Below are 15708 nucleotides of genomic sequence, written 5' to 3' on the forward strand. Positions count from 1 at the left end.
CGCCATGAAAGACGACAGCATCGAAGGCATTTACGACACTCTGAAGCAATGCGCCCTCATCTCCAAATCAGCTGGCGGGATCGGCGTGGCGGTCAGCTGCATCAGATCCACAGGGAGCTACATCGCGGGCACCAACGGCAACTCCAACGGGCTAGTCCCCATGCTGAGAGTTTACAACAACACGGCACGTTACGTTGACCAGGGCGGCAACAAGAGACCAGGGGCCTTCGCCATGTACCTGGAGCCCTGGCACTTTGACGTGTTTGACTTCCTGGAGCTGAAGAAGAATACCGGAAAGGAGGAACAGCGAGCCAGAGACCTTTTCTACGCCATGTGGATCCCCGACCTGTTCATGAAGAGAGTGGAGAGCAACCAAGACTGGTCTCTGATGTGTCCCAACGAGTGCCCCGGGCTGGATGAGTGCTGGGGGGAGGAGTTTGAAAAGCTCTACACCTCCTATGAGAAGGAGGGGCGGGTCAAGCGTGTGGTGAAGGCTCAGCAGGTGTGGCACGCCATCATTGAGTCCCAGACAGAAACGGGCACGCCGTACATGCTGTACAAAGACGCCTGCAACAGGAAGAGCAACCAACAGAATCTGGGCACCATCAAGTCCAGCAACCTCTGCACAGAAATCGTTGAATACACCAGCGACGACGAGGTGGCCGTCTGCAACCTGGCCTCCGTCGCGCTCAATATGTACGTCACTCCTGAGCAGACTTTTGACTTTAAAAAGCTAGCATCGGTGACCAAAGTAATTGTCAAAAACTTGAATAAGATCATAGACATTAACTACTATCCAGTGCCTGAAGCGGAGAAGTCCAACAAGCGCCACAGACCAATAGGAATCGGCGTCCAAGGTTTGGCGGACGCCTTCATCCTCATGCGCTACCCGTTTGAAAGCCCCGCGGCTCAGCTGCTGAACATTCAGATCTTTGAGACCATCTACTACGCCGCCCTGGAGGCCAGCTGCGAGCTGGCCGCTGAGCTCGGCCCCTATGAGACATACGAAGGCTGTCCTGTCAGCAAGGGGATCCTGCAGTATGACATGTGGGACAAGACGCCCACCGACCTGTGGGACTGGAAGCTGCTGAAGGAGAAGATCGCCAAGCACGGGGTGAGGAACAGCCTGCTGCTGGCGCCCATGCCCACAGCCTCCACTGCACAGATCCTGGGCAACAACGAGTCCATAGAAGCCTACACCAGCAACATCTACACCCGCAGGGTCCTCTCCGGAGAGTTTCAGATTGTCAATCCTCATCTGCTCAAAGACCTGACGGAGAGAGGACTGTGGAGTGAGGAGATGAAGAACCAGCTGATTGGTCACAACGGGTCCATTCAGGTACCCATCCATATCATATCCAGGTCCCATATCATAGGAAACGTTTTATATGTATTCATTATTTTGTCATGATCAGAGCTGCAACCACTGTTGATTGGGGAGTAAAACCTGGGACTAGCTGTTTGGCATTTTTGCTTGGAAAAAGGACTCATAATCAATAACAAAGCTGCGGCCTATTTTATTAGGTTTTTTTGTGTCCAGCTCTAGTATTGTGACTGATCTGACTTTACCAGTAAAATGTTTTTTTTTTCAACAGGACATTGATGAGATTCCAGATGATCTGAAGCAGCTGTACAAAACAGTTTGGGAAATCTCCCAGAAGACTGTACTGAAGATGGCCGCCGACCGCGGCGCCTTCATCGACCAGAGCCAGTCCCTGAACATCCACATCGCAGAGCCCAACTACGGCAAACTGACCAGCATGCACTTCTACGGCTGGAAACAAGTAAGTGAGAGCAGAAGGATGAAGCGAGTACTTACTACGATGGATGCAACGTATGTTCAACTCACTTCTTCCTCTCACCATAGGGTTTAAAGACCGGGATGTACTACCTCAGGACCAAGCCTGCTGCTAACCCCATCCAGTTCACCCTGAACAAGGAGAAGCTGAAGGAGGCGCAGGAGCCGGCCAAGGCCACGGAGGAGGAGATCAAAGAGCGCAACCTCGCTGCCATGGTGTGTTCTCTGGAGAACCGAGACGACTGCCTCATGTGTGGATCTTAAGGTGCCCCCGGGTACCTGCTGAGGCTTCAGGAAGTGTAAAAGACCCTGTTGTGATGTTACACATAAGCTCTTCTGACTATTTGTATAAAATTAATTTTATCAAATGTTCTGTCAACTCACATGGCAAATAAGTACTTAATAAAAATGTTTTTTGTTGGAAATTAAATAACTTTAATAGAAAATAAATAAGTGTACAGCAAGTTGTATTGTTTGTTTGAGCTGGGGAAACTTATGTTATTGGATACAGAAATATGCTGTAGGGTTAAAACTAATTTGTATTATCAATGAATTGTTAAAGACAAGACAAAGACTAGATTTATTGAACTGAAAAGTCACACGCCTAAGGAGATCTAATCAAACATTTTTTGTCAGACCAACAGTCCAAAAACATGTATTACTATAATATGGGGAGAAGTAAATATGTAGCCTTTGTAATTAAGACTCACGTGCACACTGCCTGTGTGACGTGCACATCTCAAATGCATGCAGGCTAGAAATAAGACAATACTTATTAGTCACGTGACACGTACGTGTGTTGGAAGTATTTCCAGGCTAAAAAAAGACTAGTTGAGAATGGTAGTTTAATTCTTTTTCTTACAAAAGGATACGAGCTGCATTTTCAAAGTTCCAGTAAATTTTTTTTTTTTTTTCCCCCTTCGTGTAGAAGTAATCAGACAGATCAACAAAATCTTGACATTTAACATACAATAAACTGTTGGTCAAATAAAAGCAATTTTAAGATGTCTCCTTGGGCTTTAGGAAGGATTTTCTTTTCCTGATGTTTCATACACAATCTAATCTAATGTAATTAACACTTGCAGCACTTCAGAGGGATAAATTAAAATTCTCTTAACATTTCAAAAAGATTGAAAGTGAAATTATGTTCTGATAATCATTTTTAATATATTTTTTATAAAATAATGAAAACATAATTTACACTTTTAAATGTACAAGTTATTACAACCCAAAGAAAACAATGTCCAACCAAAACATGTAGTCTATGCATCGTGTGCCCCGGTCGACACACAAACGGGAAAAGAAGCTAGAAAACAACGAGGGATCATACCAATCAGTTTGTACAGAGATCAGAAGTAATACGGCATACACAAATAAAACAGTACCCTCTCATCGTCACTATTGTCTGCAACAGTGGGAATGTGTTAAAAAATAAATTATCAAAATATTTAACATCTAAAAAAAACAACAACCTAGGTATACAATATTACCAATAACCATAAAGCATTAATTTGTTCAACAGGGATCACTGTGTATGCTATAAATAGCGTAACATAACATTATCAATCTTTATATATACTGTATAAAAAAGAAACATTGCCCCTTAAACATAAGCAAACCAATGAGAGTTGAAGATAGTAAGGTCACAGCTACGCCTGTGAAGCTGCATGGATGAAGGACTTCCTACAGAAGGACCACTTGAACCTAAAATGTCCAAGCAGGAACTAAAACCAGCTGGTTTTTGAGGAAAATCTGAACCTTATCTTAGCTTGAATCTATTTGTGAGAAAGTCCGGATCCTAACAAAAAGGTATAAACGTTACCGGTATCAAAGTTACGCAGGCCAAGTTGAGACTTGAACTGGCTGCAGAGGAATAAAGGAAGTGGGACCATGAAGAAATGGCAAGTTTTCTGTCCAGCTCAGTCAGACTGCAACACGCGTCGCCCCCTTGTGTCAGGGACCAAGTATTTTTGATAGGAGTGGGTGATAAGGATAACATCCTTTGTCACAGCATAAATCATTTTATATGAAGACATCAGTATAGTCAACTTTAGGAAAAATCTAATTGAGAAACTGTTTATAATTGTCTGTTTTAGGAAAAGCAAACTAAATACCTGTAAACATGGTTGCCATGAAACTGTCCTGCTAATTGATTTGCAAAAAAATGTCTAAAATGGGCCCCGAGATATTAAAGGGATAACTACAACGGTATAAACAGTATGGCAAAACACAAAGTGACATTGTCTCAGGCTACAATGCGTCACGCCGCCCGCTCCTAACCGATGGTTTAGTGTCATTAACAGCATCTTGAAGAACCTGAGTGAGTTAGGATTTAAATATTCAACAGTTCCAGTCAGACCGGGGAAGAAACCTCCTGATGAGAGAGAAGTAGCTGTCCTACAGGGCCAAGCGGGACATGATCATTTAGTACAATTTAAATCAGCAATATCTAATCTGACACAGGGAGATTAAGGGTCATCACCTGCAGGGACGTATTGTCCATTCAGTACCAGCGTCCAAAAACACACACGTTATTTTTGTATGAAAAATAGATATAGTAGACAATAGTGTTAAGCAAGCTAGCAGTATAAATAACGTCTTTTGTGTTCATTAGGGATATCACAGAACACGGGGACAAATCCTCTCATACACACAGACAGACTGGTTCTGATATGAAGGAGCTTCAGTGTTGTCGAGTGAGTCTCGTGTACAGTAAATGTTTAAAAGCAGACGTTACTGGTGGCAGCTTCGCTGGGATTAGTATGCAAAGACGACGTTATCATAAGAATCGTTTGATATGGTGAGGGGTACCATAACTCACTTTACAGTGGGGAGTTGGATGACAAGATTGACAAGTTTGTCCGTTAAATATGAAGATACAGCCAACAGATGGTTAGCTTAGCAGGGGGCAGTAGCTAGCCTGGCTCAGCCTAATGGCAAGTCCACTTACCAGCCCCTCTTCAGCTCACTGATTAACATGTTTTTATATCTAAATACTAGGTTTGTATTTAAAACATGTTTTCAGAGGCAAGATCAAATTGCTAATCAGGTCACAGAAGCTGATGGCCTATAGAATTTAGTGTAAAACATGGACCAGTTGCCAGGCAACCAGCAGATACTCCTGGAAGTTAAAAATGCTGTCCTTTTTACAACATGTTTTTTGTTTTGAGATTAGACTAATCAGATATAATGTGTAGATTAGTGCGCTTTACAGGTGCTGCTAGGCAGACTGTTACCTCTGGACAGGCCCAGGCTGGCTGTCTTCATCTGTGTCCATTTGTCATGCTAAGCTCATAACCGATTGCTGGCTAAAGCCTATATTTAATGGAAAGTCTCCGCCACAAAGCAAATACAAAATGTGCACAACTACAGCTTTACATATCAAAAAAAAAAGATGATTTTTTTTTTTTAAGACATACTGTGATAACGACAAGGTTAAAATAATTGTCCAGTACGTTTAGATCTGAGATGATACGGCACTGTTGAAAACAGTAAAAAAAACTTCAAAACAATGCACTACATTAGAGATATTTCACTAGTGATATCACTGAGCTTCATGACATCGACCATTTCCACTCACTCAACATGCTGATGGCTTGTTTCACATCTAAAGGGCCACAGGTTCATCCATGTAAACGGAGGAAAGAAGAATATTGTGGCCCACAAGTTTTATTTTTAAAGTAAAAAAGTAGTTTGTTCATCACTCAAAACGTCCAATAGCAGACCATTCCATTCAACCTCTCTCGCTCTCTCTCACACCAAAGGGTAATAAAAGGCATCTTGCCTTGAGCACAGATGCGTGTGTGGGGCACTGTTGTGCCATACTGTTAGTATTCGGCTAGTTACCAACACACACACACACACACACACACACACCACACACACACAACACACACACACACACAACACACACACACACACACACACACACACACACACACACACACACACACACACACCTCTTTAGTACGACATCAGTACAATATAGGTAATATTGATACATGAGAATTGTACCACACAGGCATCTATCTACAGTACCATGTCTGTAGCGCTTCATTACTTCTAGTGCATTCTGGGAGATGCAGTCTGTAATGAGTCCTTTTTTTGGCTGATATCGCTGCAGGAACAGTATTAGGCCTCTCCAGGTGATGCAGTGTTTCCTCTCCGACTCGCTTGTCTGGCATAGCATATGTATTCATATATATTTATGACAAGTATAAGACTTCAGTTTAAAAAAATAAACAGGCTCAAAGACTAGAGAGGGAAGGTCTCTGCTCCGTCTGTGCGCAGGCTTGGTGAGACTTTCTGGGGAGTGTTGCATCTTAAAAATTACGCGTCTGTTGTCTTGCTCTCTCTACGGTTTAAGGCAGTCCAGTGGAAGCTAAATGAGGTAACATCATTGTGACCTCTGCCGCCGCTCGTGTGTGCAAGGAGTCATGGGTACTCTCACAGTAATCCTCCCTCTGTGGCCTGAATCTCTTCAGCTTCTCCTGCAGGTATCACTCCCGCTTTAAGTCAGTTTCGCGTGTTAAGGACTGAGCCTCGTGGTCACTCTCGGTCTTGTCACTGTTATTAAAAAGCCTGAACTTGCGCAGCTTCTCGCTGGCTGTGTGGCTCTCCTCCTGCAGCCGCTGGTTATTTTCTCTCAGGTTGGCCATCTCTGCCAGCAGAACAACTTTATCCAGCTTCTCCTGGTGGCAGAGAGACAGAGAAACGAGGACCTTTCAGTGTGACTGGACGTAAGATGGAACTTCAATTTACACTTAAAGGAACAGTTCGACATTTTGGGAAATACTCTTGTTCGCTTTCTTGCGGGTCAGCTGAGAAGTTCGATGCTACTCTCATTCTTCGTCCGCTAACTATGAAGCTACAGCCAGGAAATAGTTAGCTTAGCATGAAGACTGGAAACTGAGGGAAACAGCTAGCCTGGCACTGTCCTATAGTAACAAAAACCTGCCTTCAAGCACCATATGACCCCTGTGTCATTTTTAGACTTTCGTACTGATTTTTAATACAAACTAAATACACAAGATATTAAGCATTGTCTAAAGAGCTTTAGAGGTGCTGGTAGAGATCCCCCTTTTTTTCTTCTTCACGTTCTGGGATAACATTTTGTCCTGGACTTTCTACTTTTAGTGGTTTAATAAAAAGGGAAAATGTAAAAAAAATAATTCTCACTTTCTCCAGATCAGTGTTCAGCTGTTTTAACATCACCTCCAGGTGGTGGAGCCGACCAGACAAATCATTGGGCACCTCGTCACTGTAAACACAAACCACACCCACACACCACACACACACACACACACACACACACACACACACACACACACACCTGAATATTTTGCATAGAATCAACATAAAAGGAAAAACACCCACCCACTGCTGCACAGGTTATGTAGGTGGTTAGGGAGGGCAGGATTGACTGTTTGTGTGAGTGCATGCATGCATTCTTTGTGTAAGACTGTTATTATTTACAAATAAGTAAAGTACCACAAGATGGCACTAGTGACAAAGAGTTGTATTCCTGGGTTTCTCTCTCTCTCTTTCTGGCTGCACTTCTTTACAACAACACAGTGAGGTTGTCCTACCCGCTTAAGGTCGGTGTGGTCCGAGGTGTCTGAGGAGTCTGAAACTGGACTGGACTGACCACTGGTCTCATGTCTGGACCTCCAACCTGCGGCTCGGTCAGTGAGAAGAGGGAAACTGCTCTTTGAGCTGCAACAGAGACACATGACACGTTCTAAAAGCTGCATAAATGAGTCTTTTTACCCAAGTGTTCCTCGGGATGCATGACACAATATCACCTCGGCACAGGAGGACCTGGCAGCAGGTCAGGTTAGGGATCAAGTGTTGGCCTGAGCCAAGTGTGTTTGTCAGTGACGTGACCGTCTTTGAGATTGCAGAGGACACGAGGGACGGGAGAGAGACAGCCAGAAAAGAAACGGCAGCTGGGAAGCAGAGCAGGCGAACGTGTACGGGGCGCAGACGAACAGATCTCTCCTTCTTTCCCAAGAGTTTCGTGTGACAGAGGAGAGCCGAGAGTCAATAATCAGATAATTAACAGAAATGATCAACAGGTCAGAGTCTCATGATGAAGACCTACTGATTTTTTTTCGTATTGACAATATTCCTGTGTTTGAGTGCCTTTGCTCTTACAGTAAGAATTATGGCCAATGAGCCACCATTGAATGTTTAAAAGTTTTGTAAATTAATTAGCTTAAGCATTTACATCCCTAATGCAAGTTGTGTCTTACTAAAAGTAAAGTTTTTATTTATAGCTTATTACACATATGCTATTTTTTAAAAGTAGCAAGTCACAAAGTAAGAAAGAAATCATGAAACATTTTTTTATGCATCTGTAATCGTTTTATCATTGCATTGTAGCCCTCTGAATCGGAATCAAGCTGAAGCGTGAGGTGCCTAGAGGTACCCAATGTTACCCCCATGAATATACAGACGTGCTCAAATTTGTTGGTACCCCTCCACAAAAAACGAAGAATGCACAATTTTCTCTGAAATAACTGTGAAACGGACAAAAGTAATTGGCATCCACCATTATTTATTCCATATTAATAGAATCAGACTTTGCTTTATGTTTTTATTCAACATAATATTGTAAATAAGAAAACAAATGAAATGGCATGGCAAAAAATGATGGGACCGCTAACCATATTTTGTTGCCCAACCTTTAGAGGCAATCACTGCAATCAAAGTTTTCTGTAGTCTCAATGAGACTTCTGCACCTGTTAACAGGTAGTTTGGCCCACTCTTCCTGAGCAAACTGCTCAGCTGTCTCAGGTTTGTGGGTGCCTTCTCCAGACTGCAAGTTTCAGGTCTTTCCATAGAGTTCGATAGGATTCAATCAGGACTCATAAAGGCCACTTCAGATAGTCAATGTTTTGTTCCTATCCATTCTTGGGGCTTTTAGCTGTGTGTTTTGGGTCATTATCCTGTTGGAGGACCCATGACCTGCGACTGAGACAGAGCTTTCTGACACTGGGCAGTACGTTTCGCTCCAGAATGCCTTGATAGTCTTGAGTTTCATTGTGCCCTGCACAGATTCAAGGCACCTGTGCAGGCGCAGCAAAGCAGCCCCAAAACATAACCGAGCCTCCTCCATGTTTCACTGTAGGTATGGTGTTTTTCTTTGAAAGCTTCATTTTTTCGTCTGTGAAATAGAGCTGAGTGACTTGCCAAAAGCTCCAGTTTTGACTCATCTGTCCAAGGACATTCTCCCAGAAGGATTGTGGCTTGTCAATATGCATTTTAGCAAATTCCAGTCTGGCTTTTTTATGTTTTTCTTTCAAAAGTGGAGTCCTCCTGGGTCTTCTTCCATGGAGCCACCTTTCGCTCAAAAAGCGACGGATGGTGCGATCAGAAACTGACGTACCTTCACCTTGGAGTTCAGCTTGTATCTCTTTGGCAGTTATCCTTGGTTCTTTTTCTACCATTCGCACTATCCTTGTTCAATCTGGGGTCGATTTTCCTCTTGCGGCCACGCCCAGGGAGGTTGGCACAGTTCATGGACCTTAAACTTCTTAATAATATGCAACTGTTGTCACAGGAACTACAAGCTGTTGGAGGGTCTTGTAGCCTTTACCTTTACCATGCTTGTCTATTATTTTCTTTTGTCTCCTCAGACAAATCTCTCCTTTGCTTTCTCTGGTCCATGTTCAGTGTGGTGCACACAATGATACCAACAGCACAGTGACTACTTTTCTCCATTTAAATAGGCTGAAGACTGATTACAAGATTGGAGACATGTGTGATACTAATAAAGAAACTAATTAGTTTGAAATATCACTATAATCCAATTATTATATCTTTTCCAGGGGTACAACAAGTGTCCAGGCCATTTTAGAATACTTTGTAGAATAAGCAATAATCATCTCTTTTCACAGCTTCTTACTTTATTCTATGACATACCAAAGGCATGCAAGTATACATGATAAAATAGCTTTTAATTTCATCACTTTTCAGGAGGAATGAAGCATTATTTCAATGAGCTGTAAGGGTACCAACAAATTTGAGCACATCTGTATGTATTTCAACCAGAAAGAAACAATCAGAGTTATGTATATGTGACAAGATGTTACATTTAGAATCTCACACTGAGTTGAACAAACCTAATCCGGATGTGCCTCCATCCTCACCTTCGTAGGCTTTAGCAGCATTGACCAGGCTGGACCACTCGAGTCCACAGGCTGTGTCAGGGAGAGGCATCAGCCCGGGATCGAGCCTCCTCAGGGGGGGAACTTTGTCTCTAACTTCTGTGAGAGACATCTCCGAGGCAGACAGAGGCACTGAGGGACAGGAGAGGAGGATAGCTGCAGTGAGTAACCAAAACTCTGCATGAAACAAGGACATACAACTATGTTGTTGAAGTTATGAAAGCAACAGTTACTTTTAACTTATACATAACATAGGATTGCTTTCACCACTGAGCCCCTTGGACCCCACACAGAACGAAAGGTGGCAGCTAATACCCTCAACACATCGGTGTGGGCAGCAAACATTCCACACTGTTTTTAACTAGTTTTGTTCACCTGTCTTAAAAACTAAATGCAAACTGTTGCTGCGGCTGAAACTCACCCTTCTTGCTCTGCATGTGGTTGGAGGAGACGGCGTGTCTGCGTGTGGGCAGTGTGCACGTGAACAGTACGTCAGTGGGCGCTGCCGGCTTCTCCGAGTTGGCGAAGCTGGCCTCTCTGCGCCCGCTGCACAGCGACTCATCTGAAAAGGTGCGCTGCAAGGTTCGTCTGGGAGACTACAGGGAGAAAAGTGACCGAGATCAGAGAGCTGTGTGTGCAAGTTCATCAAAGTAAGCCTGGTGACTGATATAAAGGTCCAGTGTCCTGTGTTCCTCACCGGATCTCTTTGTGGCGCCTCCCCCGGGTTGTCCATGATGATCAGTTTCTTTAGGTCGTCTTCGATGGTGCTTTTGTACGTCCGTCGGGGAGAACGCAGGTCCCTCAGCGAGGCTCGGAGCCGAGGTTGTCCAAACACGTTCTTTGCGTTCGTATCCACCTGCCTGGAGACACAAGACATGAGCACCAAAAAACCAAAGGATAGTATGTATCTTCTAACCACAGTGAACCTAATCCATTGACACTTCCAGCCCATTTACAAGTCAGTGTTTTATTAGCCTGGCACAACAGAAGTACACTGCCAGAATAAAGCCTGACACGCGCCGGATGTCAGGCTTTGCCCCTCCACTTCTGCTATCCGTGTGTTACTGGTCACTGAAACAACAACAACCACCTCCTAACTACCAAGCTACATGCTGAAAATGGCAACTTTTGACGAAAATGTGGATCCTGCAATTAGACAGGCCTGGTTCAGAGGCCCGCTTGGATCTTTTGGTGAATGATTGTAAGGACTTACAAAGAATAGGTTTACGGCATTTATTATCTTACAGGAACGTGCTAGCAAATTCTCCCACTGGTTATGGAAAAAATCTTTTCATTTTAATTATAACTTATTACACATACGCTATGTATTAAAAGGTAGCAAGTAGTCACACAGTGAGAAAAAAATGAATGAAATACATTTTTTATGTATCTGTAATGTATTTACAAAGAATAGGTTTTCATTTATTATCTTACAGGGACGTGCTAGCCCACTGGTTATTGGAAAAGCTGATTTTGCAGGGCATCCAGCTAATTTAAAAAAGCTTACGTTACTGCATTGTGTGAACTTTAACTTCATTTAATAATTTATTCCACCGTAACTAATTCCTTCCTGAGACTGTATGTAGAGGCACCGTCGCTGCATCCAGAGCTTAGCAGTGCCGGAGACCATTATGATTGGTTAAAAGAAAACCAAACAAGCTAGAGAATCTTTTCTTCTCCTATCCCAGAATGCATGTGTGGTGTAGCCAGACCTTACACAGAGTTATGCCTATAATTTCATACTTTCCTCTAGTCTTTGTTTTTTTGTGTATTTTAATTACATGATAATTTTACCCTTTTGTTGAATGCGTCAGTTTTTGAGGGCCAAACTGGCTGGGAATCACTGGTTTATGCAAAATTTGTGTATGATCCTATTTTGCATCAAAAGGAGATGGATTTTTCCTTGCGTGGTTTGAACTGCAGACTGGTCTGAGGAGTTTTAGATGCACTTGTAAAGTGTGCTCGGTAAACTCCTTATATTTAAACGTGTGACGTTCAAAGAACAGAATGGACGATCGCTGCTCAGTGGTGGAGACCAAACAATAAATAAACAACAACCCTGACTTCATTAGTGAAGATAATGTTCCTAAATCAAGGCTGCTCATTTGAAGCTCTCAGGCAATAACTTACTTCTTGCTGTTGCTGCTGTCAGAGCTGGATGTGGTGGTCAAGTTTAAAGGTGACGGGCTGGTGTCGCCGTTCTGCCAGGCCGGTTGTCTGCTCTTCCCATAAAAGGCTTTTGGGGCGGAACTGGACAAAGGGATAGTGCTTAACTGAGCTGAAGTGGGTGTTGTCGTAGCGGCTCGGATGGGCCGGGCTTTCTCAGCTGTCGGAGTCCTGTAACCTTGCGGTGTGTATGCCCTGAGAGGACACACAGATATACACGTGATTAATGCATCACAATGAACAACCACATGAAAATCTGTTGTCTTGACCACAGTTAGCCTCAGAAAGATGTTTGGATTTTCTCTGCTAACTTTTATAGGGTGAAACAAATGGCCACCAGAAAGGGACAGGACGTATACAATTGGTCACGCGTACCAAGTGTAGTATAAGAGGGAAAGCCTTTTAAGTTTTTTATGAACTGTTGTAACATTTTTTAGTAAATACGATTTTCAGAGGCAACTATGGCATAATGACTACACTCAATATTTGTCAAAAAAATAGGCAGCATCTGCTTGTCTCCGTGCTTTTCACAGAAAAAGATTGATATTTATAGTTTATCTCAACAGACAAGTCAGATAGCTAATAGATGATGCAAGTACATGCATTTAATCTAAAAGAACGAGACATTTAGATCAAAGGAAGGAACATGCAGAGAAAATACTTCTCCAACAAAACAAAAGATTAACGACTTCTATGGCCAAGTAATGCATTTTACATTATATTGTTTACTATGTGCCCCTTCGCAGGATCATCCAAAAAGTTTGACTTTTTTAGCATGTTGATACATTAAAAAAGGAATAGTTGCAACATTTAGGGGAATAACCAAAAATCGGCACCCCTAAAGTGTGTTAATTAGTGAGCTTTAGGTGCCTGTGGTAGATGACTTTTATTATTTTTTAAACATTTGGACATGGCTAGGCTAGCAGCTAACTGCTAGCAGTAGGCAATATGAGAGTGGTATTGATCTTCTCTCGACAAGAAAGTAAAAACGCATACTTCTCAAATTGTCAAACTATTCCCTTAAGAAAGAAGACATAATCATGCGATTGAGTGAAGGTTGTGGGAGCCACTATAAACATGTGACTCAAATGATCAAAACACAGATATTTTGTTTTGCTCACAAAGGGTAACTTTTGTTTCTTTTACTGCTTTTTGTATGCGTTGTCTTCTTCCACATGGTTATATTAATGCATAATTTATTTTGTAGAATACATCTTCCTTTCCTCCTCTTTATTGATCAGTCAATGAAGCCAGAGTACACAATTGAAGTCGAGGTTGCGTTGTCTGTTTAACAACAGTATCACAGAGCAGACACTATGACTACTGACTAACACTTACTGTAATCCTGTCACCAAAACAAACCAAACATCTTACAACACTGTCTGTGTCCTAAAGCTTTCTGTTTTAATTTGATGTCTATATAATGTTGATGGTTCAATACATCCAGGCACAGACTGCAACATCGGATTCAATGGCACCCAGGGTTTAATCCAACACAGAGTGGTCAAAGCCTGTGTATGTTTGTGGGTTTTATCCCTACGTGCATTTATGACGTGGGCGTGGCAAGTTCACAAGCAGAAGGGACCCGGTGATGATCTGTATGTTACAAGGATTAGACTGCTTTAATCCTTAATGTACCCTTTAAAAGATTGATTTTCATTTATTAAACTATTGTTTAAAATCTGGTGGTGGTACATATCTGCTAATTGGTGCATCCTTACTCAAATAAGGCAAAGATTCCTCAAAGCACACATTCCCCATTAAGCTGATTTTTTTATGATTAAGATTTATGAACGCAACACTCCGTATAAAAATTAAAGCCAGCACCTGCCAGCATCTGTTGTGTAACTGAGCTTAATATTAGTTAATGTCAGCTTCATAAAAATGCCGGTCTTTTACCTGGGTTTGAAAGCATCCATTTTATCAGTGCTGGAGCCTGGAGGAGGGAAAGTCCTGGTCCGGTACCCTTTGTTCTGATTGGCTGCAGCTGGTATGATGGGCGAAGACTCCCGTCTCCTCGCTTCTCCGCTGCTCCTTTCCAGGGGCAGCTCCGGGATGCCGCTGTAGGCCGCAAAGCAGTGCATGGGCTTATGGGAATGGCTGTTGGACATGTTTCCGGGGCGATTGTTGTTGTAGTGGTTCGAGGCGTCGATGCCGCTGTCGTTAGACCCCCCCTTGTTGAGAAGGTCGGGGTCAGGGTCGGCTGGGTCGCCGAGGCAACCCCCGCTGCCTCGCTCTCCTCCAGCTCCTCCGTCGAACCAGCGTTCGTCACTGTGGCTGCTTGAGGCGTTACTGGACAAAGTGTTACTGCTGGAGTGGCTGGAGTACTGAGTCTCGCCCTGCAGAGGACAAGAGCGCAACATTTAGACACACTCACAGACGCAAAGAAGATGAACAAATGAGACAGGGGGATGACGAGTCCGACCTTCGAGTGTCTGTTTGGAGAGTCTTTCCCGGGGACATCCTGTCTGGTTAGTCTCCTCTGCCCTCCTCCACCACCTGGTCCCCTAGACGGCGTCGCTGGTACATGCCAGAGGGGTTCTAGACACAAAAACACACACACACACACACACACACACACACACACACACACACACACCACACCCCACAAAGACACCAACCAACAAACACACACACACACACACACACACACACACACACAGAGGATTAAAGAAAATTACACTGAAACTCCATGGTTTGCAAAGAGGATTAAATACTTATAGCACATTTAAACACTGACCTCCACCATCAATGCACACAATCAGACCCGTTATCTCTACCCCATTGTGCAACACACACACACACACACACACACACACACACACACACACACAGAATTTATGAATGTAGTTGAATATTATAACGTGTCTGATTAACTTACAACCAGCAATAAATCATTTTTGGCCACATATCAAAAGGGCGAACATGTTAACAAACTGTTGCCTATTTACACATCGAGCAGATAGGGAGCAACATTATCATTTATTTACAGTCATGTTTTTGGCCACGTGATGAATGTAAGTCCAATATTCACTCTTTTATCTCTATGTCTGACCTCTACTACCCACTGAGAAAAATACCTGCACCACTGCATTTACAAGCTAGTTGCTTACTGTTTTTGTCTGCTGTTAGGTGAAAACTCTAAAAAAACGCTAAAACTTTAAAGAGCAGAGGGGAGCTGCAGATCTGTGGGTTCATCAATATAAACAATCCCTCTCACATACTTAGTACATTAGTAGTCATTTGTTCCATTGTCAATATAAAAAGATTGATTATAGAAGCTTGACAGAAATGCAGCAAGTACACAACTTATTGCACATTAATTGCAGTTTTTTGAAGGCGGTGTACCTGTTTTGCAGCGCTCCATGGTGCTGTCCTGACTGGTGAAGCCTGAGGAAGACTCTCCGCTTGAGTTGATGTCCACACTGAGGTGGGGCTCATAAGGCAGCAGGGGGCGCTGTCCTGCTCCATATCTACACAGATGGATCATAGTAGGCATGTTATTAATAAAATAGATTTATTTTTTATACACACACACACACACACACACACACACACACACACACACACACA

General features: G+C 43.0%; 2 protein-coding genes across 7 annotated transcripts in view; one reads left to right on the forward strand and one right to left on the reverse strand.

Annotated features, from left to right (window-relative positions):
• The first annotated feature begins 4 nt into the window (after nt 1-4).
• Nucleotides 5-2225, forward strand: LOC116677631 (ribonucleoside-diphosphate reductase large subunit). The gene is made up of 3 exons (XM_032507992.1): nt 5-1339; nt 1596-1784; nt 1868-2225. The coding sequence occupies exons 1-3, from the start codon at nt 5-7 to the stop codon at nt 2060-2062; spliced, it is 1719 nt and encodes a 572-aa protein (XP_032363883.1). The 3' UTR covers nt 2063-2225.
• A 728-nt stretch (nt 2226-2953) lies between these two features.
• sipa1l3 (signal-induced proliferation-associated 1 like 3) overlaps nt 2954-15708 on the reverse strand; it is an 80136-nt gene continuing 67381 nt past the window's right edge. For 5 of the 6 annotated variants that reach the window (XM_032507918.1, XM_032507922.1, XM_032507917.1 and 2 more), the window contains 10 exons: nt 15484-15608; nt 14561-14676; nt 14035-14474; nt 12100-12330; nt 10667-10829; nt 10391-10565; nt 9925-10101; nt 7387-7513; nt 6977-7058; nt 2954-6489 (listed from right to left, as the gene is read on the reverse strand). In XM_032507918.1, coding sequence (XP_032363809.1) covers nt 6298-6489; nt 6977-7058; nt 7387-7513; nt 9925-10101; nt 10391-10565; nt 10667-10829; nt 12100-12330; nt 14035-14474; nt 14561-14676; nt 15484-15608 — 1828 coding nt within the window. In that variant the 3' untranslated portion in view covers nt 2954-6297. The remainder of the gene's footprint in view (nt 6490-6976; nt 7059-7386; nt 7514-9924; nt 10102-10390; nt 10566-10666; nt 10830-12099; nt 12331-14034; nt 14475-14560; nt 14677-15483; nt 15609-15708) is intronic. The other variant, XM_032507920.1, reaches the window with a different exon arrangement.

The sequence above is a fragment of the Etheostoma spectabile genome, chromosome 3 (assembly GCF_008692095.1).
Source record: "Etheostoma spectabile isolate EspeVRDwgs_2016 chromosome 3, UIUC_Espe_1.0, whole genome shotgun sequence".
Classification (NCBI taxonomy): Eukaryota; Metazoa; Chordata; class Actinopteri; order Perciformes; family Percidae; genus Etheostoma; species Etheostoma spectabile.